At 45.0% G+C, this 27,277-nt stretch overlaps 1 protein-coding gene across 4 annotated transcripts; it reads right to left on the bottom strand.

Annotated features, from left to right (window-relative positions):
* Window positions 1–1,054: 1,054 nt before the first annotated feature.
* FLOT1 (flotillin 1) lies at window positions 1,055–27,277 on the bottom strand. 4 transcript variants are annotated; one of them, XM_053288103.1, is made up of 13 exons: window positions 27,122–27,277; window positions 23,762–23,821; window positions 21,660–21,735; window positions 11,265–11,355; window positions 10,556–10,699; window positions 10,075–10,194; window positions 9,528–9,623; window positions 6,883–7,035; window positions 6,499–6,680; window positions 5,439–5,484; window positions 5,195–5,332; window positions 4,108–4,272; window positions 1,055–3,025 (listed from the first exon to the last, which is right to left on the bottom strand). In XM_053288103.1, the coding sequence occupies exons 2-13, from the start codon at window positions 23,802–23,804 to the stop codon at window positions 2,990–2,992; spliced, it is 1,290 nt and encodes a 429-aa protein (XP_053144078.1). In that variant the 5' UTR covers window positions 23,805–23,821; window positions 27,122–27,277; the 3' UTR covers window positions 1,055–2,989. The 4 variants fall into 4 exon arrangements, with proteins under 4 accessions (XP_053144078.1, XP_053144080.1, XP_053144079.1 ...); XM_053288105.1 differs by having other exon boundaries at window positions 1,055–3,022; XM_053288104.1 differs by lacking the exon at window positions 27,122–27,277 and adding an exon at window positions 25,855–25,875.

The raw sequence follows: 27,277 nt of genomic DNA, 5'->3' as shown, positions 1-27,277 counted from the left end.
ACTGAGGCTATCATTTGCTCCCTGAAGCTGAGAGGTACCTTACCTCTGAGATGGAGGACCCATTTCATTATCATGATGAATACTGGTACAAGTATCTATCATGACAGTCATGCCCACTTAATTCCTATTAAGCAAATATACGTGAATTGTGCATCATCCCCTCTGCTTGTGGTCTCCACCACAATGCTCTTCAGAACCAACGGCTACAGCATCATGGCAGTGGGGATTCCTTGGCTTTGGTTATGATCTCCTATCCTATGCAGGGGATGTGGGGGGCAGAGATAAATTCAGGAATTAGGGGTCTGGGGAAAGTCACAGTGCTCTGATCCCAGTATTATAGTAAGGGCATACATGCAGCCCAATCCTATGCATGTTTACACAGACACAAGTGCCACTAAGCTCCATGGGAACTTATTCCCAAGTGAGTATACATAGGGGTGCAGTATTCTAAACTGTTCTCCCCGTAAACTCTCCCTAGCTATTGGCCCATTTAATGCGATGTTCACACTTGTTCTGTTGACAGGTGAAGTATCACAATCAACTCAGCTACTGACAAGGAAATAGAAGAGTTGGGAGGGTTAAAACAGGCAGTGTAGGGAGGCAGAAGAAGTGAGTTTCAAATATTACATCTAACCAATTAGCACTTGACTGTTTTTATTGCCCCTAGCTGACCATAAAACAGGCTAGACAGGCATCAAAAGTCTAATCCTCGTTACACAAACAATCTGGACAACATATAATGAGTGGTTACAAGAGGACATGGCTTCTGCATGCGCTCTCTCTCTCTCTCTCTCTCTCTCTCTCTCTCTCTCTCTCTCTCTCTCTCACACACACACACACACACACACACACACCTCTCCCAGTTCCACCAATACCCACCTATAACAAATCAGAATTACACACATTGCAGAAATGTATTTTCAGGGTTTAGACTGAAGAAGGGACAAGGAGATTCGCCGAGCCTTAAAAAAAAAAAGTGAAAGATTATTTTTAAACCCAAACTGAAAAACACACACACACACGACTCCAAAACACAAAAACAAGAACAATCAAAGGCAGTAATCCTGGATTTTATTATAAGCCGAGGATCTCAGTAGCAGGGAGGAGGAATGGGCAATTCCTGCCTCTTAGGACAAGGCACCGTGCTGAGGCCTCACGACACAGCAAGCAGGGCAAGAGCTGGAGGACACACACACACGTGCTTCTCCATCACAGTTACAGGGTATGGCATCTTGGCCCCATAGAACTACTGCAGTAATATCAAGCATGGTTCATTCAAGGAGTGAGCAGCAGGGGTCACTCATGGCTTGGGACACTCAGGGCAAAGACAAAAGGCAAAAGCAACACTGGGGAGCCCACAGCTCAAGACCAGGAAGCTTAGGCATGGCTCATAATATCATGAAGTGTAAGGGATGGTTACTGGCGACCAGCAGAAAAGGGAGACTCTCAATACTTTCTCTACTACAGTGCACCCATTCCGAATGGAGCAAGGGGAAGTGAGTGCGCATGCGCGCATGGGACTATTCACAGCCAATTTTCACTGCTTGAATAGTCACTCCTCAGAGGGCCAACCTTCTCTCATCAATCATTTTAAGCAGTGTAACTGAACTACACATGCCGTTGAATTGTGTGTATGGAGTGCCCACTTCAGAATGCCCATGGGAGGATTCCTGTTCAAGTGCTCTCCCATGTGAAAACTCCCTGCAAACACAGAAAACTAGCATGTCAATAGCGAAACCTAGGGCAAGACCTGGGCCGAGGTTTTCACGAGCAGCAATGTCTAATCCTCCATCCCTGCCCAGAACCTGAAATGGTACAAGCCAAATGAACCTGCCCCCGTGTGACCTTCCTGATTGTGTTTTCCAGTTAAGAAGCCTATGATTGTGTCTCCACACCCCCTCTTCCAGCAATGAGAGCGGTGGCGGTAGTGTATGGTTGTTAAACAGATATAAGGCACATTCAGATATTGATTTTAAAGAGAGGGGGGTAAAGATTCATCAGTCCACATTGGCCTCTGCAATGCACACCTAACAAAACTTTCATCTCACTATGGTCACCCACTTGTCATCAATGCAACACAGACAGTGTGACATGTGCCTTTCGTAGGTACTTGCTTGTCTGATTTTCAATACTTCTAGTTTAGTGCAAGGAAGCTGCTATAAGCTCACCTTAAAAAGTGAGAGAGAGACCTTGCTTGAGGAAGCTTAGTTCTTAGGAATCAACTATGGCACAAAAAGAGAAGGAGGCCGAACTGGCACGGATGTTTTGGGCAAGCAAAAATACAGAGAGCTTGGTGTAGTTCCAGTCCTATGACTAGGCAAGGGCTGCATCTTTGACAATCACTAATTACTTCATAAGCATCAGGCAAGAACGCAAAACTGCTTCTCCGTAACGTTTCCACACATGTAGCAATGCCTTAGAAATACCATCAAAACCCCACCACTTTATGCCAACTCTGACTCTCAACTCTTACAAACCTTTGTGGCAAAACATCCAGTACCTGCCAACCTGGGGAAAAAACAGGCCTCTCAGATTCACCTGCATCCATACTACATTCCTGTTGCCTTCTCAGCGATTCCAGAAGCAGCTCCTTTCTTAAATTCTTGGAGAAGAATAACTTTTTGGAGTGACAGTGACCAGAGCATCCAGACAACAGAGCAAGAACTGAAATCAGTGGTCTGACAAAGGGTGCTTGTGAATCGAAGTGGGAATGGTGGGGATGGGAGCAGCAGAATCAAGCTTTACAAGTGGCACTCAATATCAGGATATTCTAAGATACACACAAGGGTGTCACAAGGGGTGTACAGCAAGGTGACAGATCTCTGCAGTGAAGTGTTGTTGGCCAACATGCAAGAATTCAGTCCATGAGTTTGGCGATCTGAGAGGGCTCTGGATGGGGAAGACCTCTATATATGCATACATATAGATGAGGTTCATGGGAGTTCATGCTAGGGAATGGCTCCTCCCCACCCCCCAAAATCTGCAGCGTTTAGTTCATTCGTCCTGGCTTCTTCTGGTTTATCTGCTGGCAAGAAAAGAAAAACAGATCAAGGCCATCAATCCTAGGCACACAGATGGAATGGCCACACATTGCATTTCACTGGTGTACAGAAAGGGGGAGAAAGAAGTATTTGTGGTTCCTAGAAACCCATCTTCCCCATGGATAATCAGGAAACTGGTTCTAAGAAGAACCTTCCCAGGTGACCTTTCCTCCTCCTGCAGAACCTGGCTCCCAGTTCCCAGACTGGTGCCAGTGAGATGCATAGTTCAGTGGAAGAACACACGCTCGACATATGGAAGACCCCAGGTTCAATCCCTAGCAGCTCCTAATTTTAACCAATCTCAGAAAAGATCCTCTGCCTGAGATCCCGGAGAACCACCATTTGCCAGAGCAGACAAAATGGGGCTAGAAAAGGTATTCTCAGCCTTGAGTTTCAGGATGTTGTTGAACCACAACTCCCATCTTCCCCAGCTGCAAAGGCTGGAGACTCAGTGGCTTCCCTAAGGCCACCTAGAAAATTAATGACTAAGGCAAGGCTTTAATGGAGGATTTCTCAGTATGCTAGCTCTCACTAACAAGCCCATGCTGGATGGGAGAGAGTTTGGCTTCTCACTCTCAGCTCAAAATGTCATTCCTCCCCCCCCCCACCCCCAACACTAGAACTAGGGCTCAGCCAAGAAACTGAATGGCAGGAGATTTAGGATGGACAAAAGGAGGGACTTCTTCACACAATTCAGCTATGGAATTCACTGCTACATGATGTGGTGATGGCCGCTAGCTTAGAGGGGTTTAAGAACAGATTAGACAAGTTTATAGAGGGCAAGTCTATCAAGAACTACATACTACCTCCGGACTCAGAGGCAGGATGCCTCTAAATACCACTTGCCGGGGAGCAACAGCAGGGCAAGGGGCATGCCAATTCCTGCTTGTAAGCTTCCCAGACACTTCTGGTGGGTGATGGTGGGAAACAGGATGCTGGGCTGGACAGACCTTGGACTGATCCAGCAAGACTCTTTGTACACCCTCCCCCTACAAACAGCTGCCAATGCCTAGGGAACAAAGTATCTCCCCCAATTCCCTGAAAACCCGGCAGCTCTATCTGGTACCTGAGATATGCTAATGCCAGTGAGTTTCTCAATGGTGTCTGGCAGCTTGTTCATGATCTCCAGCACCTCCCCAGTCATTTTGGCAGCTCCCACATCCCCAGTCCCACTTGACACCATGGTGATCTTCTTCACTGAAGTCAAGGGCTTGCTGATCTCTTCGGCCACCTGGAAGGAAACAGGTGTAGAATATCCACGTATCAACTGGGAGTTTTCTGGACACCGATTTGGTATTTGGCAACAGGATCTGGCAATTTGGACAGATTCTTGAGTGTCTGAAGCCCTATTCACAGGTTATGTTCAACACCCATACAACCAGTGTACAGTGTATACAGGTACTGACCTGTATGTGGGTACAGTTATTCACATGTTATGTTGAATGCAGGTACAGCAGTACACTTCCTATCTGTACCATGCATTTGTGGGGACCTGCATCCAACTTCATTTCTAAAATGAATGCAGGTACAGGTACACAAAAATATGTATGCATGTTGAGACATCTGTGCACTCATACAACATAAAGTCTGAACAGGGCTTGGGTTTCCAAGGAAAACAGCAGCAAAAAACCTAGGCCTGCAATCTTTAGTTGACTAATTCAAAACATTTTAATTGTCTAAAAAGGGTGCCCCCAATGAATTGGTCAGCAGGTTTTTACCTATCCCTTCTGCCACCTGACTGCTCCTTGCAACATAAAAAGCTGCTATAATCTACACCCCTCCCCCATTAATTACCAAGTTTTTAATAAAGTACACGCTTCTGGAATGTTTATGCAAAGATGCACATATGTTTCTATAGCTTATTCTGAAAGCAGAATTCTAGTTTTCATGGTGCAAGTTTGGGGGTTTTCATGGCACAAGATTTCCAGTCTCAACTAAAAATATATTTCCTGGAGTGTGAAGTTTGTTGCTGCTTGTGACTGCAGGTCGCTATAGCCCTATCACACGGCAGAAACAGAGGGCAGGTTCTTAACAAACACCCGCTTAGGACTTTCTTCAATCTCTCCTAGCTGTTGCTGTTATCACTGATCTCTCTTCTCGTCAGGACAGCAAGGCTGACTGGGGCACAGTCTCCATCTTTGGGGGATACTTGCCTCTGGAAGCTTCTCCAGAAGCATGTCAACCATGGCTGCCTCCTGGTACTGCTGGAAGGCCTCTGCCTTCTTGGCCATCTGCTCGGCGTCAGCCCGGGCCTTGGCCTCAATAGCATAGGCCCGAGCCTCACCATTCAACTAAAGACAAGAGGAAAGAGATTAAAATGGAGCATCAATGCAATATGGTTCCCCTTCGGCCTCCACCACTGCACTCCTCCTGCACAACACACAGAGAGACACTCACCCTGGCCGATTCGGCCTCAGCCTCAGCCTGCATGATCAATTGTGTCCTGTGGGGGAAGAAAGGAGGATGACACACCTGTGCCCTGCTCCCAACATTCAAGGGTGGCTTCATAGCTCTTTTCCACCACTTTGTGCCTCTCAAAATAGAGGGCAAAACCAAGATGGATGGGGCTAAAACAAGCCAAGGGTGTAGTGTTGTCCATTATATACAGAGAAGCTGAATAATATTCTGGAGCTCAGCTCAGAACATCCCACATCCCTTAGCCCTGGCTGCCTGCAATACAGTGAGTGAGTTCCTGGGAACTATAAAGGACAAAGAGTGGGGGAGAAGTTGGGAGCTGAGACTGAGAAAGGGGAGTTGCCACCTAGGTAACTCTTGAGCTGGATTCCCATGCATACAGAAGAGTAGGCATTAAGCAGAAGAATTGTAGCTCAGCCAGCTCCTTGATATGCTAGTTTTGTATGTGTAGAGGGGTGGGTAGGTGGGGCGGGTAGCCAAATTCAACCTCTCTCCACCTGCAGTACAAAAATGGGGTGGGGGGGAGCCAAAAATGGGGCGGGGGGTAGCCAAATTCAACCTCTCTCCACCTGCAGTACAAAAATGGGACAGTCTGCAACCTCTCTCCATCTACAGTCTGAAATAGTACAGTCCAAAAGCAACTTTATTGCACAATCTGTTCTTTGGTAGAATAGCCCTAAGGACTGAATCAGATGAGTAGAACCCCCATGTGATTTGTTGGTGTGCTACATAAGCAACTGGGCAGTAACACTTGCGATTAGATGGTTTGAATGTTCCTGCATGTGAAAAACCTCCTGACATGCTAGTTATGCTCTAGGTGCAAGGAGGGCTTTTTACAAAAATGCACGGAAGCATTTGATTATTCAGCTCCACCCCAACCCACTTCAATGTGAAATTGTGTAGCCCAGCTGCACAAACATTCTGGTATGTGTGTAGGGGGAAACTGCTTTAGCCACTGATACCGGAGGGGAAGAGAGAAAGAGAGCACACACAGCTTTTGCTAAGGAAAGGGTGAGGGAAAGATGGAAGGGGACGCCCATGCCTTTCAGCCTCAGCCAGTGTCTCCAGTCGGTAGCGCTCTGCTTCTGCAGGTTTCTTGACTTTGGCCTCCAGCTCATGCTCCTTACGGACAATTTCCTGCTCCTGGATTTGAATCTGCTGGGTCCGCTCCACCACCATCACCTGCATCTTCTGTTCCTCAATCTTCTGCTTTGTTTTGGCTACCTAAAATATGTAGAGGACACAGAGAACACTCAGGGGTCACCTTGGTGGAGCAGGGTCATAAGTCAAGAATAAGGCAAAGAGGGTTCCAGAAGTGAGGAGGAGCCACCACCAAGAACACTCTTTTCTCAGTCTGTGCCGTGGCAAATGTACCTGAACATATCCCCTGCTTGCCCACCATTCTCCATCATGAAGTCTTCCTCACCTGGAGCTGATAGGCTAGGTCAGATTCAGCTTTCCTCGTGTTCACCTCGATATCATAGGTAGCCTTCTTCAGCTCGTAGTCCCGCTGGGCCTTGGCCATTTCGATTTCATTCAAGTACTGAGCAGACAATTTCTCTTGCTTGGCTTTTGCTTCCTATAAGAGAAGAGGGACAAGGGCTCAGCCAATCGCACACAGGAAGGTCTGAAGTTCGACCACTAGTACCAGATGACAGGGCTAGGAAAGAGTTCTGCTTCGGTCCTGGGAAAGCCACTGCTCAGAGTGGACTATCCAGTGGTTAGACACAGAATAAGGTAGTTCTCCCTTTGTTTTTCTTGGGGATTATTTTAATGGTTGCTTTTATGCATTACTAGAATATGTAATGTAAGTTGTGCAAATTCTTGGGTACCCATGTGGCAGATAACAGGATATATATATATTCTGTAACAAACTCTTTTGAGTAGTGAAATTCCAAAAGAGATTGTGAGGCGCTCCAAAAGGATCTCTCCAAATTGGGTGAGTGAGCAACAAAATAGCAAATGCGGTTCAATGTTGGCAAGTGTAAAGTGATGCATATTGGGATGAAAAAACCCCAACTTCAAGTATACGCTGATGGACCCGAGCTATCGGGCCAGGAGAGGGATCTTGGGGTTGTGGTGGACTGCTCGTTGAAAGTGTCGACTCAATGTGCAGCAGCTGTGAAAAAGGCAAATTCCATGCTAGGGATCATTAGAAAGGGGATTGAAAATAAAATGGCTAACATTATAATGCCCTTATACAAAACTATGGTGCGACCACACTTGGAGTACTGCGTACAATTCTGGTCACCACATCTAAAAAAGGACATTGTAGATCTGGAGAAGGTGCAGAAGAGGGCAACCAAGATGATCAGGGGACTAGAGCACCTTTCTTATGAGGCAAGACTACAACACCTGGGGCTTTTTAGTTTAGAAAAAAGATGACTGCGGGGAGACATGATAGAGGTCTATAAAATCATGCATGGCGTGGAGAAAGTGGAGAGAGAGAAATTCTTTTTCTTCTCACATAACAGAAGAACCAGGGGTTATCCCATGAAATTGATTGCCAGGAAATTTAGGACCAACCAACAGAGGTACTTTTTCACACAAAACATAATCAACTTTTGGAATTCTCTGCCACAAGATGTGGTGACAGCCAACAACCTAGATGGCTTTAAGAGGGGTTTGGATAACTTCATGGAGAAGAGGTCTATCAATGGCTATTAGTCTGAGGGCTGTGGGCCACCTCCAGCCTCAAAGGCAGGATGCCTCTGAGTACCAGTTGCAGGGGAGTAGGGGTGTGCACGGAACCGCGGAGCTGCAGTCCGGCACTGGGGTGGGGGGTTCCAATAAGGATGGGGGGGCTTTACTTACCCCTCCCAACAACCACGTCGTATTTCCTAGAGCAATCGGGCGGCAGGATACCTCCCTGCTGCCTGCTTCAATCCCCGCTTGGCTGTGGCTCCTCCTGAAGTATTCAGAATCGGGCGGCAGGATACCTTCCTGCCGCCCCCTTCAAAACCCCACTCGGCTGGCTGCCGCCCCCTTCAAGACCCATGCCGCCCCCAAGACCCCTGCTGCCCCCTTCTCCCCAGTGCCCCATTGCAAAGGGGCGGCAGGAGAACTCCCTGCCGCCCCTTTGCCTGCTCGGCTGCAAATGGCTTCTAAGAAGGCAAAGGGGTGGCAGGGAGTTCTCCTGCCGCCCAATTTCTAAAAGGAGCAGTTGCTCCTTTTAGAAATCGGGCGGCAGGAGAACTCCCTGCCGCCGGCAAAGGGGCAGCAGGGAGTTCTCCTGCCGCCCGATTCCTAAAAGGAGCAAACTGCTCCTTTTAGAAATCGGGCGGCAGGAGAACTCCCTGCCGCCCCTTTGCCTGCTTGGCTGCAAATGGCTTCTAAGAAGCCTTTTGCGCATGTGCGCGCAAAAGGCTTCTTAGAAGCCATTTGTAGCCAAGCAGGATGTTGGACTAGATGGGCCTTGAGCCTGATCCAGCAGGGTTGTTCTTGTGATGTTTCAAATATCTCTGTGTGCATCCACCATCCTCCCCTGTGCTATTTCACTGATATTGACAGAAGAGGAGCTGGCAGAAATCTCAGAGATAAGCAAGTTAATAGATTACATTTAGGAAACCTATCACCTGTTGCCTGGAAAACAGCTTTGAATGTCAAATTCCCCTGTGGAACCACAGTAAGAAAAAGGCTCTTTCGCTGCAGAGTGAGTGGTAGTTGTGACACCATTAGCCTGAAAACCAATCTTCTTCTGCCCCCTCTCCTATTTGCATTATTAAAAACTTCAAGCTTCAACTGGCCCATGCTTGACTATTGCAAAATGTTGTGTCGCAACTTAACATGCCAGTAAAGCACTAATCCCTGCTTAGGGAAGTGCGAGCTGTTTAATTATGAAGGAGGGGTTTTGCATAATGTATCACTTCCTCCAAGCTAGCTGGGAAGGGAAATGAGCATGAGCGGTAGCTCCTGCCCACTCAGTCAGATACAGCCACCATATGGTGGGCCCCTGAAGAGTAAATAAAGAAAACCCTGAATCAAGAGACCAAGGCTCTAGATTAGCAGAGGAGGTCCACCAGGAAGCCTTAGGGCCTCGTTCCTTTTCTTCCAAATCAGCCCTCGGTTCACCTTGATGCCTGCATCTCTCTTGGCTTCAGCTTCTCCAATCCTGGCATCCTTCTGCACCTGAGCAGTTCGGGCTTTCCCCAGAGAGTGAAGATAATCCTGCAGTTGCCAAGAGAGGGAAGTAACCATCAGAGGTGCATATATACACACGACACTAAACAAAAACCTGACCCAAAATTCAGCTCCAGAGAAAGCCAAATTTTGCAAATTGAGTCTGCACCCTCCCACCTGATTCAGACATAGTTGCCAGATAAACTCCCAGTTTAAAAGTACAAGCATAAAAACAGAATAAAAAACAATTAAGACAGTCCAAAAATATTTTCAACTAAAAACCTGAGAAAACAAATTAAAGTTACAAATTAAAACAGTTAAAAGCTAAAAATTCACCAGATATGAATAGCGGATAAAACATGTAAACATATTTTTATTTATGTATTTAAAATATCAATTAATCAAATCAATTAATTGACTAAATAATGCAGCCCTAGTTTTCTTTTTAAAAAACATATTAGCCCATTAAAGGAATACAATCTAACCCCAGCCATTTTACCTGGTCATCATGGATGTCTTTGAGAGTGTAGCTGACTACACTAATTCCCATGTTGACCAGATCAGAGGAGGCTACCTTGAAGACCTGCTCCGAGAACTTCTGTCGGTCCTTGTAGATTTCCTGTTGGGCGAAGAGAGACAACAATGTGTGTCAGAGGACGGGGAATGTCTCAGACATCAGAATCCAAACCAGCTTGGAAAAGGCATCTAAGTTTACTCCCCTTCTCACCTGCCCTCTCCATTTGTTGAGGACATTCTAGTACCGGAAAATGTTTCCAGAGGCAGTTACCTCTGCAGAATACGTTCCCTGCCCAGGAACTCTTAAAGAAGCAGGTCCCATCTCCAGGATCAGGGACACTGAAGCTGCTGTGGAGGTCTCTCACACATGTTCCAGCAGGGGGCAGCATCTCATATAAATATACAATGACCAAAATGTTCCCCCTCCAGCAGGGGGAAGTAAAGATGCATGTAGGCAGCCTCACCTCTACAGTCATATGGGCCATGATAGCTCTCTGATGCCCCTCCAGGGTCTCCAGGGCAATATGGGTAATCTCAGCCTCTGATTTGCCCAGGAACATCTGACAAGCAGCGGCTAGCATCTCCTTATTCTGGCCTTGGATCTTCACCTATGCCAGGGGAAGAGAGGGAAATTAAGAGAATAGATAACCTTCATTCTCTACTAACTCTTGCATCCCTCTTCAAGTTTCAGTGATGCATCAGACTGTGGATGCTTCCCCCTTTAAGAGGAAGGGGTTTTCTCCTTGTTCCCAGGACAACCACTGCAGGAGACAGTTGCCATGGCAAAGGGCATCTTGTGCCTCTGGCCACAAGACAGAGCAAAGATCATTCAGTGAGAATCAACGCTAGGCAGATACTACACTGAAACATTGCAGCACGGTAGCGAGGGGGAATTGAGGGACAGAGCTGACTTGAGGCATGTTTTTGTAACTGTCTGGAAGTGGGAGCTCTTGTGCATTCTGAAAGCATGGGGGTAGGGGTTGAGGCAGCCAAACTTATGGCTGATAATATCGCTGGGAGTAGGGGGAAGGAGAGTAGAAAGAAAAATAGGTCCAGTAGAGGCTGTGCCACTTGAGATTAAAAAATGCACGCATCTGTCTCTATAGGCACTGCTCTTCTGCCTTGTAAGTTTCCCCAGTGATAACCCTCAGTGTGGTACTGACAACCTGTTACCTGGGCAATGCCAGTAACTGAGATAGGGACGCCATGCCGGGTATAAACTTTTTCACTCTTCACATTCAGGGTCAGAGTATTCAGTGAGATCCTGAGGAGAGTGAAAGGGGTTAGTACAGAGTTGTTGAAGAAACAGACCTTTCACGCCAATACATGCCTCTCAACTAAGATGAGTTTTACAACATTGTTTTATTTTCCTCTATCAATTTTATCAATCTTCCCACCCCGTCTTATCATCCAAACATTTCCAGTTTTCAACAGGTGGTCCTCAATCAGTCTAAATTCTCTGGAAAAGGCCGGTAGCAGTGTCAGCTAGAAAGCCACTGGTGGGGTTATCAAACAGTGGCCTGGTGGATGTATTTCAATCATCAAGATTTATCACTGAAAGCAAGTTTAATGTTTTAAACTGCTGGACATTTACACTGAATTTCTTCATTTTGTAATTCACGAATTCTCTGAACAAGAGTGCTTGATGTGACAATGAAAATGTACCAGGTTTTTAAAGCAACCCCTCTTGAGTTAGTCCCAGGTACTTTGTTTCATGGGCTTAAATGGGACACAGTCACAACTGACGTGAGCTAGATTTGGGTCAATGCAATTAACACAAGGATCATGGATTCTGTTTTCAAAGATTGTTAAACGTAGGCATTAAAATGTTTGCAGGCTTCATTTTAACTGAGGTTTTTTAAAAGGCTGTTTTTAAAAAAGAAACACTTCATATACAGAAAGCAAGTGAAATCTTGGCTTTTTACCCAGGCTTTTAGATGAGTGTTTTTGTTGTTACTGTTCTGTATTTTATGGTCCTATTGTGTATGATTTTTAAAATTTTAATTACATTTGTATTTTTATATCCCATTCTAATATTTGTATTGTGTACCTGTTTTATAGTCTTATATTGTTTTAAATATTTTGTAAACTGCCTTGAGATTGTTTTAATGGAAAGCAGTATAAAACAAAACAATATTTTACACACACACACACACCCCAATTGCATTTTTAAAACAATAAAAATCTGATTATTCTCTTACTTTTAAGAAATCCAGCTTTTAAAAATTGATTTTAATCTATCCTGGACAATGGTTTTGTACCCCTCACTCATTTTCAACAAGGGGAACTAGACTGGAAGAAACAGCACCAGCAATTAAAAACAAACAGTGGTTTTATTAGCAACTTCATTCTTTAGTTGGAATCCTAGGAACAGTAACAGCAATTCTGAGCTTAGTCCTCCTTTCCCCAAGGATGCAATTCTTCTCCCAGTAACAGCACTGTGCAAACACGATTCCATTCAAATAAAAAGATAAAGCTTTTGAAAATCTCACAAGCAGGGCAAGATGCAGGAAGTCAGCCCTGGTCACCAGCATCTGATTATCAAAGCATTTGGCTTAATCCCATAGGGTCACAATACAGTACACTACATATTCACACAAAACATATGCTAAAGAGCTAAGCTTGTGGTAAAGGTAAAGTGTACTGTCAAGTCGGTGTTGACTCCTGGCGCCCACAAAGCCCTGTGGTTTTCTTTAGTAGGAGGGGTTTACCATTGCCTCCTCCCGTGCAGTATGAGATGATGCCTTTCAGCATCTTCCTATATCTCTGCTGCCTGATATGGTACCAGCGTGGATTCGAACTGGCAACCTTCTGCTTGTTAGTCAAGCAAATTGTCCTCTTTGCTGAACAGGTTCCACCCTGGTTTGCATTTGAATGGGAGACTACATCTGAGCACAGTAAGATATTCCCCTGAGGGGATGAGGCCGCTCTGGGAAGAGCACCTACATGCTTGCATGCAGAAGGTTCCAAGTCCCCTCCATGGCAGCATCTCCAAGATAGGGCTGAGGGAGAGACTCCTGCCTGCAACCTTGGAGAAGCCGCTGCCAGTCAGTGTAGACAGTACTGAGCTAGATGGACCAATGGTCTGACTCAGTAGGAGGCAGCTTCCTATGTTGCTTCTACTTTCATGGGGAGGGCCAGGAGTGCAATGTAAGGTGAGGTTAACTTTTTCTTCTTGTACCGTTTTCATGCAGGAAGTCCCCCAGACAGTCATTTACCCCCAAAGCAGCAATGTGCAGAAAATAACCAGTGAGTGCATGAGGGTAGATTTCGGCAGGAAAATGGCACAGCAAGAGTTAAACCTGCCCCTCTTCCCTCATGCCACTTCCTCAGTCAGGACTGGTGGCCACTTTCAACACAACAAAGAGGCACTTCAGTTCAGAGCAAACCTCTTGAACACATCTAGTTGGACTCTTAATCCCAACTTCCAGCCGAAACGAAGCACATGTCTCTCTGCATTTGGCCACATTCACCCACTGTTTATCCTTGCTTCTCTCTGTCCTTGTTGTTAGCTGCCTCACCTCAAACTAACAGTAGACTGCAAGTTGTTTGGGGCAGAGACCTTCCTTCTGCTTATGTTTGCTTATAAAATTCTAATTTATAAATCATGTGCACTGGTAGTGTCTCATCACCATCCCTCCATTTTGAACTTTGCACACGTACTGTCTCTCTTTCACTGAGAATTCCTCACTTTAAATCATTTTTGTCTTCAGTTTCAGAGTGCTGGAAGTCTGGGACCGGGTATGATGTCACCATGAATCCAACCCATGGATTTAACTTGGTTTATTAGATTTCTCTCCTACCATTTCCTCTGTATAAACCTCATCCTTCCAGATGCACTTGGCATGATTCCCAAGTATATTTTTGGCAGTTTCCTGTTTTTACAGGACAAAAAGAAACCCCTTTAAGGGGCTGATTGCAGATTGTACAAGCAGGACTGCTTATTTTTTGTTTAAGCACAATTTCATGCAGAATCTGGTAGCAGGAGTAAAGTTTGGTATCTGAGAGGTGGTGGTTGCTTTTGGGGAAGGGGAAGTATGCTTCTAAATCTCGTTGTTCAGCTTGAAGATACAGCCTGTAGAGTAAGACAACCCCTGACAAATTTTCTTTGGATCTAGGAGCCAGCTGAAAAATTTAAGAGCCAGACAATGGACACTTGACAAAATTACTGGATCTAGTTATACACATTGTGGATGGCGAGCGTAAATGAGCTTATCTTCATCCTCTTTACAACTAACATACTTAGGACAGAAACAGGACTGCCTGGGACAAACGACAACAACTGTGTTTGAGTAACAGAGTCTGGGCACCACGTTTACATTTCTAGGTATCAAAGTTTCCTGGCGTCTGGGATTTGTCAAGCTCAGCAGTAAGCGACTACAGGAATGCAGGAAATCATCTAATAAGAACATTTTGCTCCATTTTGCTGCAGACAAATTCTGGAACCCACTGCCATAAGGAGGTAATAATGACCAACAGTCTAAATGCAGGACTAGCACATTCCCAGCTAAAGTATCCTAATGGCTTACACCCCATCCCCCAAAGATGCTTCAAAGTTTGCCTTGATCATTCTACGTGTTTTTTCTTTTATACGATGAGTTCACCAGAACGAGGCACAATATTCTAAAAAAGGGGGTGCACCACAGATGTATATAACACTGTTCTGATACTGCATGCTTTGTTTTCAGTCCCTTTCCTTATACTGAATGGATCTTTTTCACTTCTGTAGCTCACTGAGCTAGTATGGTTAGCCATAGCTAACCACAGAAGCATGGTTAATGAACATGAACATATAAAGCTGTCTTATACAGAGTCGACCATTGATCCATCGAGCCCAGTATTGCAGACTGATCTCCAGGGCAAGATCTTTTCACTGAGCTACAGCCACTCTTCTATGGCTTCAGTATTCAAGTCCTAAATAGTGATAGCCAATTTGGATCTCCTTGCTGAAGAAGCAAAATTTAGATTTGCAGGAGTGGAAAAGAGAGTGAAGGGAACGGGAAGGCTTTCACATTTGGGCCGCAGACTGAAGGGCATTAATGGCAGATACAAACCAAGCAGCTGCTTGGTTTCTGGCCAACCTGTCTCTTTTCAGAGTCAGAAAAATTCCATCATCTCTCCCTTTTCCCAAACATGCACTTGGGCACCACTTCCCAGCACACACCACACTGTTGCATCCTGTGTGGATCTATTCAGGACAATTATTAGGGCTGCCACTTGATTAAAGTAATTATAGTTTGCAATCCTATGCACGCTTCATTAAGAACAAGCACCACTAAACTTATACTGTTAGGCTATTAATCACAAGTTTTAATTAGGGCTATCATCTGATTAAATAAGTCTTCACTGATTAACCAAGCCAGACGTAATCAATTCACTGAATGAATCTGTGCAAGTTTATTACTAAATCAGTGGCTTTGATGAAAAACGTGCACTCTCTTTGCTTTTAGATGGTGTGTGTGTGTGTTGTCACTGCACGTGCTGTTTTATAGTTCATATATTTGTATATCACCTTTTCACAAGGCAGTGAAGAATAAAAGCTATGGAAAAATAAAATAAAATAAAATAATAATAATAATAATAATGAAACAGTGGACTACCTAATCAGCTGTTGTAAAAAGATCACACAGACTGACTACAAACAAAGGCATGACAAGGTAGCAGGGATGATACACTGGAACATCTGCAAAAAATACAAGCTACCTGTAGCCAAACATTGGTGGGACCATAAAATTGAAAAAGTTGAAGAAAATGAAGATGTAAAAATATTATGGGACTTCCGACTACAAACAGACAAACATCTGCCACACAATACACCAGATAGAACTGTAGTCGAGAAGAAAGAAAAACAAGTCAAAATAATTGACATAGCAATACCAGGGGATAGCAGAATAGAAGAAAAAGAAATAGAAAAAAATCACCAAATACAAAATCTACAAATTGAAATTGAAAGGCTGTGGCAGAAAAAGACCAAAATAATCCCAGTGGTCATTGGCGCCCTGGGTGCAGTTCCAAAAGACCTTGAAGAGCACCTCAACACCATAGGGGCCACAGAAATCACCATCAGCCAATTACAAAAAGCAGCTTTACTGGGAACAGCCTATATTCTGCGACTATATCTATAACAATTAACAATAAAATTCAGCCACCCCAGGTCCTTGGGAAGGACTCGATGTCTGGATAAAACAAACCAGTCAATAACACCTGTCTGACTGTGTAAACAAGAAATAATAATAATAATAATAATAATAATAATAATAGGAGAAATGCCTACTCTAAGCCAACACTTTAGATCTGCAGTTTTTATAACTACATATTGTAACAAATTCCATTTACTCAAACAGATTTTTTAAAGATCAGGGGTGCCTTGTTGTCCAAGTATTTTTAATCAATGAATCTAACCCATTAACTAAGCCGGCAATCCTAAATACGTATATTAGGGACTAAGCCTCATGGAATACAGTGGACCTTCTGCATGTTTCTGAGTAAACATCCATAAGTTTGTACTGTAAACGTTGCAGCCCTAAGACTGATAATCTATTTCCAGGCTTGCTGTCACACAGATTAGAATAGCCATTTAGCATGCATTAAACAGTTTGAATAAATTCAACTCCTCTTCTACCAGATTGAGAGAACAGGGGTAGTTAAGAGATGACAATACTGTGCTATATTAAGCAATCCTGACTATGCATGCGCTGCCATGAAAGCACCACAAGTTTAGTATGCATGCAAAGTCGTAAGCCATGTTATTATTGTGTTAGTTTAAGTAACTAACCAAGTCTGGAATACAATGTCCATGTGTTGTCAATGGTGATATATGAACACATTTTAAGCACCTCTGGGATGGAAATGCGGGCTCAGCTGAAACATCACAGAAGCAATGGGGTGTGCGCATCATATACTGGAATCGGAGTATACCTTCTGTCAGTGTTCAATAGGAAGTCCTAGAATGGCTCTTAGGGAGCGGGAGTGACAAGTTGTTGGCTCCACTGCCCCCATTCTTGTTTCAGAAGCCAAATATTTGGGATACAGCTTGCCTAACCAGAAATGCACTTCGCCCCTTCTGTGCTGCTAACCCTCCTAACTGAACAAAAGAGGCACATTTTTAAACTGCCGATTCTCTTTACTGAGTGGGGGAGAGCAACTGGCCCTATCCATTCCCACCACAACATCCCTCCAGTGGCTGTTGCTGGTGTCTATCTTGTTTCTTTTTTAGATTGTGAGCCAGTTGGGGACAGGAAGCCATTTTATTTATTCATTCATATCTATGTAGACAACTTTGGGAACTCCTGTTGACAAGTGGTATATAAATATTCGTTGTATTTGTATCTGTAACATTTTTTCCTGGTACCACCACTGTAAGGGAGGTGTATGGTTGATCTCTCTTTTAGCTACATAAGACCATAAGAACAGCCCTGCTGGATCAGGCTAGTTTTATTTACAATTGTCTAACGACTTTCCTTTTTTATTGTTTGATTGAGCATGTAGTCCTTTAAAAAAATATATCTGACTTTTCTGTTTTGGACATGATTTTGTTCATATATACACATCAGTATTTCCATTTAAAAACAAAACAAAACAAAACCTGAAAAGAAGCCATGTGTGAGAATGTGGGCTTTAGCCAGGAGTCATTCTGGGTACTGATATGTGCCACATATCAGTGATATGTGACACAGAGTCATCATCTCTGTGTCTTCCACAGCACCTCTGCCTGCTGTTGGTTCTCTAGATGGGCTAGAGCAGTGATTCTCAAACTTGGGTCCTCAGGTGTTATTGGACTTCAACTCCCATAATCCCCAACCAAAGGCCACTGAGGCTGGGGATTATGGGAGTTGAAGTCCAATAACACCTGAGGACCCAAGTTTGAGAATCCCTGGGCTAGAGAATGGGAGCAGCAACAAGAGCTGCAGCTGGTGGCAGACAGCGAGATCAGCAACCAGCAGTGGTGACACCAGAAGAAGACTGGGTGACAGAAGGAGCCAAGGGCATTTCAGGGGAAAGCAAGCCAGGTGAAAAGGGCCTTTCCTTCAAGGAAACACAGGTCCACCAATGCAGAGGCAAGAGGAGGATGAGCTATTTGGGGGGGGGGGCAGCACTCACTGCCCACCTGGTGCCACCTATGGTAGCCAAAATCTAAGATACAACCTAAGGGTCATTACAGGGACTATTGTCACCACGAAATACCAAAAGCCAAAGCACAAGCAGGGTAGCATCTTAGGTCCTCAGTACTTAATGAGATATCATTAAAAGCAAGTGAATTTCCAATTTTAAAAGCAACTGATTTATTGACACTAAAATATGTGTGTGTGTGTGTGTGTGTGTGTACACTATACCAACTTCGAAGCAGTTTACAGATCAACAATTCCAACAACAGCATCAAACACAAAACCATAAAAACAAGTAGCAGCAGTTAAGAAAATACAAAGCATCAGCAGAGAAAACAAACTCTATGGTTTTTGTGTTGTTTTTTTAAAAGTGGTTGGGTAATTCAGGGTACTTGTTACCCCAGAACAGGACTGATACAGGAGGTTTGTGGTATCCGTGGGGTACTATTTGCCCCCAAACAATTTGTAGAGAAATTAAGAACAGTGAGCCCTTGTTCTGTTACGAATGTAGGAAACGTCTTGTGTGTTCAGCCTCTATGCCCCTTTTCCCACAAGACATGAAAGGAACAGCTTCTGGTCTGAGAACCTATGGATATATATATATAAAGGGCGATTACAGTATTAGGGAAGCATTTTGTGAGGTCTTTTTGCATGTATAGCACTAGGGGTAATTACACTTGCTGGAAACATTCAATGCAATAGGAATTGTCAATATCCAATGTCCATATTGGTAAAAACAGCAGTTTTAAACAATATTGTGAGGGGATGTTGGGCAAAACATCATAGGGCACAAAACCTCACTGATGGTGATCCTGACCTGGGAGTGGTAGAACACTGAAGGTTTTATGATCCCCCCCCCCGCCCCCCGTTTGCAAATAGGATACTATTCACCCTGATTTCGTCCAAGGGATAAACATTAAAAGCACTGCAACACCACACACCTTAAAAAAGCAGCAGGCAATAAGACAATAAATAAAATTGTTTTTCACTCTGCATCTAAAATGTCTAAGGCGGAGGGAAGCCATGTGGATCATGGAAAGGCATTCCCAAGGCAGGATGCCATGCCTGAGAAAGCCTGTGCCTCAGTCACCACCACACACCTGATCTCAGCAGGCAGGGATCCCCCGAGAATCCCAAGGCACGGGCAAGTTCAAACAGGAGTCCTTGGGAAACCTGGGTCCCCAGTACCTAACACACTAAGTGTCAGGTGCTCGTGAGATGAACACAGGAAGCTGCAAGTTTTGACCAAGCCAGACCACTGATCCATCTAGGCCCATCTTATCTACATGGACCGGCAGCTGCTCGCCAGGGTTTCAGGCAGGAGTCTCTCTCAGTCCTACCTGGAAATGCCAGGAATCGAACCGGGGACCTTCTGCATACAAAGCAGATGCTCCATCACTGAGCCACAGCCCCTCCCATCAGTCACTGAGCTCTTCACACTCATTGGCCTGGCCAGTCTTCTCTCCTTAATATAAATATGAGGGGAGGGGGACTGTGGCTTGCTGGCTACTCATCTCACAGCAGAAGGGAGAGGTAAACCAGGATCTCCTGATCCATAGCTTAGGTCAGGGGTGTCAAACTCAACGGAGAAGCGGGCCAGATTAGGGGTGTGCATGAACTGGTCCGAATGTCTGGTGTCCGGACAGTCAGCGGCGGGGGGGGGGGGCTTACCTTTAAGGAGCAGAGAGGGTGCCCAACACCACCCACCCCCGCCGTGTTTCCCCTGCCGGTGCTGTTGCCAAAGCCACTGCTGTGGGGCTGCTGCATACCTCCTTGCTGCCCCGGTCAGTGTCATACCGGAAGTGGCCAGTGCACATCTGCATGTCCCGCACGCACACTGGCCACTTCCAGTATGAGCACTGAACGGGGGTTGCAAGGAGGTATGCAGCAGCCCTGTGCCAGCGGTTTTGGTGACAACGTCGGTGGGAGAAATGCAGCGGGGGTGGGGGGGTGGGCACCCTCCCTGCTCCTTAAAAGGTACCCCCTCCCACCTCGGAACACCAGTTTGTGCACATCCCTAGGCCAGATTCAATTCATATGCACCTCCAGGGGGCTGAACAGAGCCTACCAAAAATTTTATCTTTTGATTTATTTATCCAATTTCTATACACTTTTCCAGTGACACTCACTAAACTAACTTGTTTTTCCAAATGTCCCTGCAATAATAATAATAATAATAATAATTCAATTTCTATACCGCCCTTCCAAAAATAGCTCAGGGCGGTTTACACAGAGAAATAATAAATAAATTAGAACCCTGTCCCCAAAGGGCTCAAATCTAAAAAGAAACATAAGATAGACACCAGCAACAGTCACTGGAGGTATGGTGCTGGGGGTGGATGGGGCCAGTTACTCTCCCCCTGCTAAATAAAGAGAATCACCACATTAAAAGGTGCCTCTTTGCCAAGTTAGCAGGCGTTAAAATGACCAATTACTTTGAAACCTAAGATTATATCTACAGCCCCACCCCCCACTCCCATGGCCCCCATTTCTCTTCAGCTCCCTCTGCTTCTTGAAAGAGCAGAGAAAGAGGAAGCAAAAAGTTGCTTAATCATATTGGAGCTCTGAAAGGATAATCTGTCCGTTTGTGAGCATACTGAGATCATCGGCAGCGACAAAAAGAACAAAGAGGAACAGATTGGATTGAAACAATATTTTTACAGATGTTTGGTGATCGATGTGAGCTGCTGTATTATGATAGGCCGATCTGTGGCCACACCCCCAAATGCAGTATATTAATACACTGCTTATCACTGACTCGACGGCACACTTTACTTTTATCAGCAAAAGCGCACAATCTCCAACGTCCAGCCCAGCCCCAAAGCATTAGGCAGGCTCAAATAAACTCAAACTGACAGGGCTCGCTCCAGCCATTCAGCAGCAACAGCAAGTTGGGTTGAAAAGGGGGTGCTAGCAACAGTGCAAGCAGCCAGGAACTCACTCCGTTAAAAAGGCGTACAATTTCCCCACCCTGGTGAGATCTCGAGCTCTTGCGAGACCCCAGTCTGCTCCTTCCCTTCTTATACTGAGTCAGACCCTTGGTCCATCTAGCTCAGCATTACCTACACTGACTGGCAGCAGCTCTCCACGGTTTCAGGCAGCAGTCTTTCCCAGCCCTGCCTGGAGATGCCAGGGGTTGAACCCAAGACTTTCTGCATCGAAAGCAGATGCCCTTCCACCGAGCTTCCCTGATATCTCAGCATGTAAAAGGGTAACCGACTTCCTTTTAAATGCAAGCAAAACCTCCAGAATGTCCCGGTAATGTTTCTGAAGGGCCCACAAGACTCCTTCCCACCAACGGCTGCTCCTGGGACCAGCAATTATATGAATTAAATTAGATATGGTCATGTCAACAACATAAAGCTGCCTTGTCAGGATTTCCCCACACTTTCCAATGGTGCAAAACACACAAACACACACACACACACACACACACACACACACACACACACACACAACCCACCTCTGAATCTGTTGGATGCAGGGCATCACAAACACCCGGCCACCAGCTATCATGACTGGGGGGCTGCGGCAGAAACCTGGGGGAAAGGAATAAGTTAATGCTGCATGTGAAGATCTCCAATGAACAGAGATTTCTCACAAGATGCTTAGATTCAGCCACCGCTGCTAGATGGCAGAAGCCGATTACCCCATCAGGTGCTGAGAAGCAAATGAAATTTATTAGGAGAGCATCCCATTCTTCCTTGGAATCTGAATTAACCTCTTAACCTTGAGGATGGTGAAAGAGGTGGATCAAAAGAGGATAAACAGGGCTTTAGGAAGGCCTTTGATAATACAAGTGGAGATTTGGTGGTGTGGCTGTGCTGCAACCTTTTTTGACCATCTAATACTACCTGATAGGCTATACTACCTCCCTCAAAAGTCTCTCTCCTCAATTATGATTAGATGCAGAGGAGCAGGGTCACTTATTTATGGGGGAAGCAATGATACATTAGGAAATTATATATCATGGGGCCTCCACCCACCAAGGAGTACCCTTCTCCCATTTGAAATTATAGACCCATGATACTTCACTTAATCACTCTTAAAAAACAACAACACCCAACCCTCTTTATTAAAACAAGTTTACAATGCCAAACAACCTTGATCTAAACACAAACAGCAAAACCCAATACAACAAACCCCAATTCATCAATCTTAATAACTCTTTATGCAATATTTTATACACTCATCCCTCGTCAACCGTGAGTGTTCCATTCTGGGAAAACCTCACGGCTGGCAAATTCGCAGCTGGCGAGCCATTGAAAAGCAATGGAAACAGGGGGTTGGGGAATCATGGCTGCGAAAAGACCGGAAAATAAAGAAAATATGCCCCCCCCCCCAATTCACCAAAAATAATCTGGAATCCCTTGAAATCACCAAGATTCAGCAAAAGGAGTGAAGGGGAGCCGCCGAAAATCACACCGGAACCGCCCCCAAATCACAAAAAATCTTGCCAAACTGAGGATACTCAGGTCACAGTTGAAGAGACCTGTCACAATTTCCCAATCGTGGATACTCAAAACAGCGATGGGGAATACCGCGGTTGGCGAGGGATGACTGTATTATTTATTTAAAGTGTTTAATACCTCTCCCTTCAGCTTAAACAATTTTTTGGGCAGCTTACAACCAATATTTTAAGGCAGTAGAAAAATAGATATCAAACACTTGAGAAACAGCAGAATAGCAGAGCATATTAGCAAAATGCAGTTGGATAAACAAACAAAAAGTCTCAACCTGCCCTGGGAAAACATAAGATGAAGGCAGGGGAGAAGCTCCCAGGGAAGAATGTTCCACAGACAGAATATGCCACAACGCTTTCTCCATTTGCCACCTATCTAACCTTTGGGGGGACCCAGAAAAGAGTCTCAGAAAATGAGCAGAGCATTTGCGGCAGGTTCGTGTGGACGTAGCAGGGTCTGACTTGTTCAGGGTTCTGGAAAACATCTGGAAAAGGCTGCTGGAAAATGAACCCCTTTACATAGGGACCTAATTCCGCACCATCCCCAGACAGCAATTTTACTTTGTGTCATCATGTAAGGGCAACTGTGCATTCACATATAGTCCAGATTTACACTGAAGTCCCTGTGAGCTATCGGAGAGCACTCCATATACAATTCCGGTTTTTTGTTGCGCATTGGAGATTAGCCCGATCTATGTCTGGGGTAAAAAAAAAAAATCATCTTTTTTCATCTTTTTTTTGGGGGGGGGAATTCAAAATATCCAATATGCCCTGTAACTCGCAGTACTTCACCCTTCTTAATCCCGCAGTAAAGCCTGCTGTCTGGCAAAGCTCCAGCCAAGATTAAGAGCAGCTTTGGAAATCTGGAGGTGTTGAGCCCATGTTTTCCAATGCAAAATGTACAACAGCTGGATGTGGGGACAACCTGTCCATTGAGGAAGATGCAGAGGTTCCACTTTGGGCATGACAGAGAATTGCAGGGAAGAGGAATACAATCTGTTCCCTGGCATCTCCGAGCACCTAAAAGTTGCTAGACTTGGAGCAATGGTTCATTGAGATTGAGATATTTGGTAAGCAGAAGGGAGAGAAAGAGGAGCACTTACCTGAGACAACCATGGCCTCATTAGGGCCACAGGTAAAGAACATCTTAGCACCAGCAAGGCCTGGAAAAGTTTAGGAAACACAGATGTTAGAATCTTGGCAGTCGGTGTCATCTCCTCATATTATACAACTTCACTCTCAGTCTCTCCCTGAGACTATTTGTTTTTTTAAGTTATGTTTGACACCGTGTTTAGACCTGAACCTAATTCACAGTGTGCTTACACCTGAACATCAGCTGAGACTGAACCACAATGTTGTCCCAGCCACAGAACGTGAACCCAAGCATGAAATAAAACAAGTTGTTCTGGTGAGAACTAATCTGCCTACTTTCCTTTCACTATCATCTTCATTGATCATTACCATCCTCACCAGTCAGTCCACTTCAGCCTCAAACGTTCTGCCATCTTGAATTGGGGTAGATGATGTCATCACAAACTACGCCGTTGAGCCATCCCTATGTGTCCCTACACCTCTGGCAAATTTGGTTCAAATCGGTAAGGCGGTTCATAAGTTAGCCCACTGGCACCTCAAATGTCCATGCATCTGCCACCTTGAATTGGGATGGATGACAGGAGTTGCTTCAATGAAACTACTCCAAAATCTTCTAGAAGTTGGTGCAACCAAATAACTTGTGCCACAGATATAAACTCAGCTTTGGTTGAAGATATAGCTACAATAGTTTGTTTCTTGCTCCTTCTCCATAGAAAGACACATTGGCACTAGTTGACTTTCTGTCATCTCTATCTTCAGCCCAGTTGGCAACCATGCATCCGACTAACCTGGATTGCTCACATGCTGCCAGTACTAATTCCAGATCTGCTGTGCCCTTTAAATACTGTGCAATTATTTTAAGTCCTTCTTGGTTGGTGAATTCATTTTCCTACACAGCACAGTCATCCCTCACCAACTGTGGTTTTCCCAATCACAGTTTTGAGTATCCATGACTGGGAAATTGTGACAGGTCTCGCCAACTGCGGCCCAAGTATTGGTGGTTTGGTGACTTTTTTGGTAAGGTTGTGTGTGTGTGTGATTTTTGGAGATTAAGAGTGGTTTTCAGGAGGTCCCCCCCCACTTGCTGACTATTGGTGATTTAAAGGGATTCAGGGTGATTTGGGGCAAATATTTATCATTTTTTCTGTATTTTTGGTCTTCTCGCGACTGCAGTTCCCCTAACCCCATTTCCAATTGTTCATCAAACGTGAATTCATCAACCACAAGGTTTTCCCAGAACAGAACCCTCACAGTTGCCGAGGCATGACTGTATTCCAACTGCTGCTACAATATCAGGATGCAATACAGTTGTAATTAACAGTAACTTTCCAATTCCCATTCTGTAGTTTTCATTGCTTCCACAGACTCACTGGATTCCTTCTCCTTTAAGAAACCCATTTCCCCCAAGTACTCATTTCATTTGCCTCTGTTAAACCAAGACACTCAGCTAAGTCTTCTATTATATTTTGCCTCTGAGTATAAAACTTCCATCATCTCGCCTTTTTATTTGTATCCCAAGATAATATTTCTCCCAAATCTTTAATTTCTGCTTTTATTTAAACTCTTTACTATCTCATCATAATCTTTCTTATCCTGATGACAAACAGTAAGTCATATACATATATAAGAACGTGTGTCCATCTTCCATCTCTTTTTTTACTCTACAGACAAGGACCAGCTTTTCCCTGTCTAAGTCTTTCTTCAGAAGCAATTGATTTAGTTTACCACTCCAAGCTCTGGCTGCTTGTTTAAGTCCATATATACTTTTCTGTAGTTTACACATAATAGTTTCTTTACCTAACTTCTCGAAACCTGGAGGTTGCTGCATATCTATCTATCTCCTCTTTGATATCACCACATAACAATGCAGCCTTTACATCTAGATGGAGCACATCCATTCTTTTAGAGGCAGTAATTGTAAGTAACAGTCTAATCGATATGTACCAATCTTTTCCTTAGCAGCCCGTACCCACTTATGTGCATCTGAATCAGGTATTCCTTTTATTTTGTGCCAATCTATGGATTCAAGTATCTTCTCCTCTTTTGCCTCAAAAGAGAATCTTTTAGGTGGAATCCCTTTATTAATCCTGTTTGAACATCTCACCTCTAATTGTGGTTCAATCACCCCTTCTTGATCAGATCTCTCTGCAACATCGGTTATTACTTCTTTATTTTGACACTGTAGTTTGTTGAGGGGGGAGCAAGTGTGAGAATCCTTGCCTTATTCCATATTCTACCTACCTTCCATATACCTTAGATGCCTACCTTCATCATCTAAGTGAAACATATCCTTCCCTGATTTACCACTGTCTCTGTTTTCTCTCATAGGAACAAAGGAAGTTGCCTTATACTGAGTCAGACCATTGGTCCATCTAGCTCAGTACTGTCTACCCAGACTGGCAGCAGCTTCTCCAAGGTTGCAGGCAGGAGTCTCTCTCTCAGCCCTATCTTGGAGATGCTGCCAGGGAGGGAACTCAGAACCTTCTGTTCTTCCCAGAGCAGCCCCATCACCTAAGGAGAATCTCTTACAGTGCTCACACTTCTAGTCTCCCATTCAAATGCAAACCAGGGCAGACACTGCTTAGCAAAGGGGGCAATTCATACTTGCTACCACAAGACCAGCTCTCCTCCTGTCGTTTCTAGACTGTAGGCTCCTCGGAGCAGGGACCTGTGCTCTCAAATAAAGCACCACACTCATTGACGTGCATCACAAATACTTTGTTTACTTGCTGCTGCTGGCTATGCCCAAGCAGAGGTACACTGCCTCTCAACACGGAAAGAAATGGCTCCAGCTTCACAATGCCTAATAGGCGCCGCCAATGCCAAAACCCCACCCGGCTTCAACATTCAACACTTCCTCAGTGCACGCGTTTTGCGTGTCGTACGTGCATTCGCCCACTGAGAGAGAACATTTGGGCATAAACGTCCCCGCATGTGCCTGCAGGCTGTGTGTTCCTCCGGGCGTAGTGGAGGAAGACACCGGAGGCCGGGAATTGGCTTCCCCAGGCGACATCGAAGCCAAGGACATGTCGCCTTCTCCCTTCCAATTCTTCAATCCGTTACAAATCACAGGAGCCAAAATCACGAGCTTTCCCGGGGAGGCAGCAGCACAATGAGGACTAGTGGGTTGAGACCGGAGGAGTACGGAGTAGCCTTAGCAAAGCAAAAGCACCCTTCGAAGTGGGGCTGCTGGCTCTGCAGCCAAGACAGTTCAAGTTGCCTTGAAAGGGGCCAAAAAGGAGCAGGGCCGTTACTTATGGGTGTTTTTTTTTTTAGGAGGATGCAAAGACAGCTTGCGCGTCTTCTCCCCCAAGCGACACCGCACTACCTTGCAAACCCCAGCCTCTCCCAGTCGCCCCCTTCTCACTCACCCTCTCGGCTGACCGAAGCTCACACGGCAGCTGGGCTGGCTTCCCCCCGCCCGAGGCACCTCGCCTGCGTTTCTTCCTGTTCCAAACAGACACACCCTTCCTGGCTCTCTGACACCGCCACTTTCCCGTCAGGCCTCGGTGTGGTACTTTCCCTTT

This window comes from Hemicordylus capensis, chromosome 2 (genome assembly GCF_027244095.1).
Source record: "Hemicordylus capensis ecotype Gifberg chromosome 2, rHemCap1.1.pri, whole genome shotgun sequence".
Lineage (NCBI taxonomy): Eukaryota > Metazoa > Chordata > Lepidosauria > Squamata > Cordylidae > Hemicordylus > Hemicordylus capensis.
Note: the sequence above shows the minus strand (reverse complement) of the source record. Positions and strands in the feature narration are given on the sequence as shown.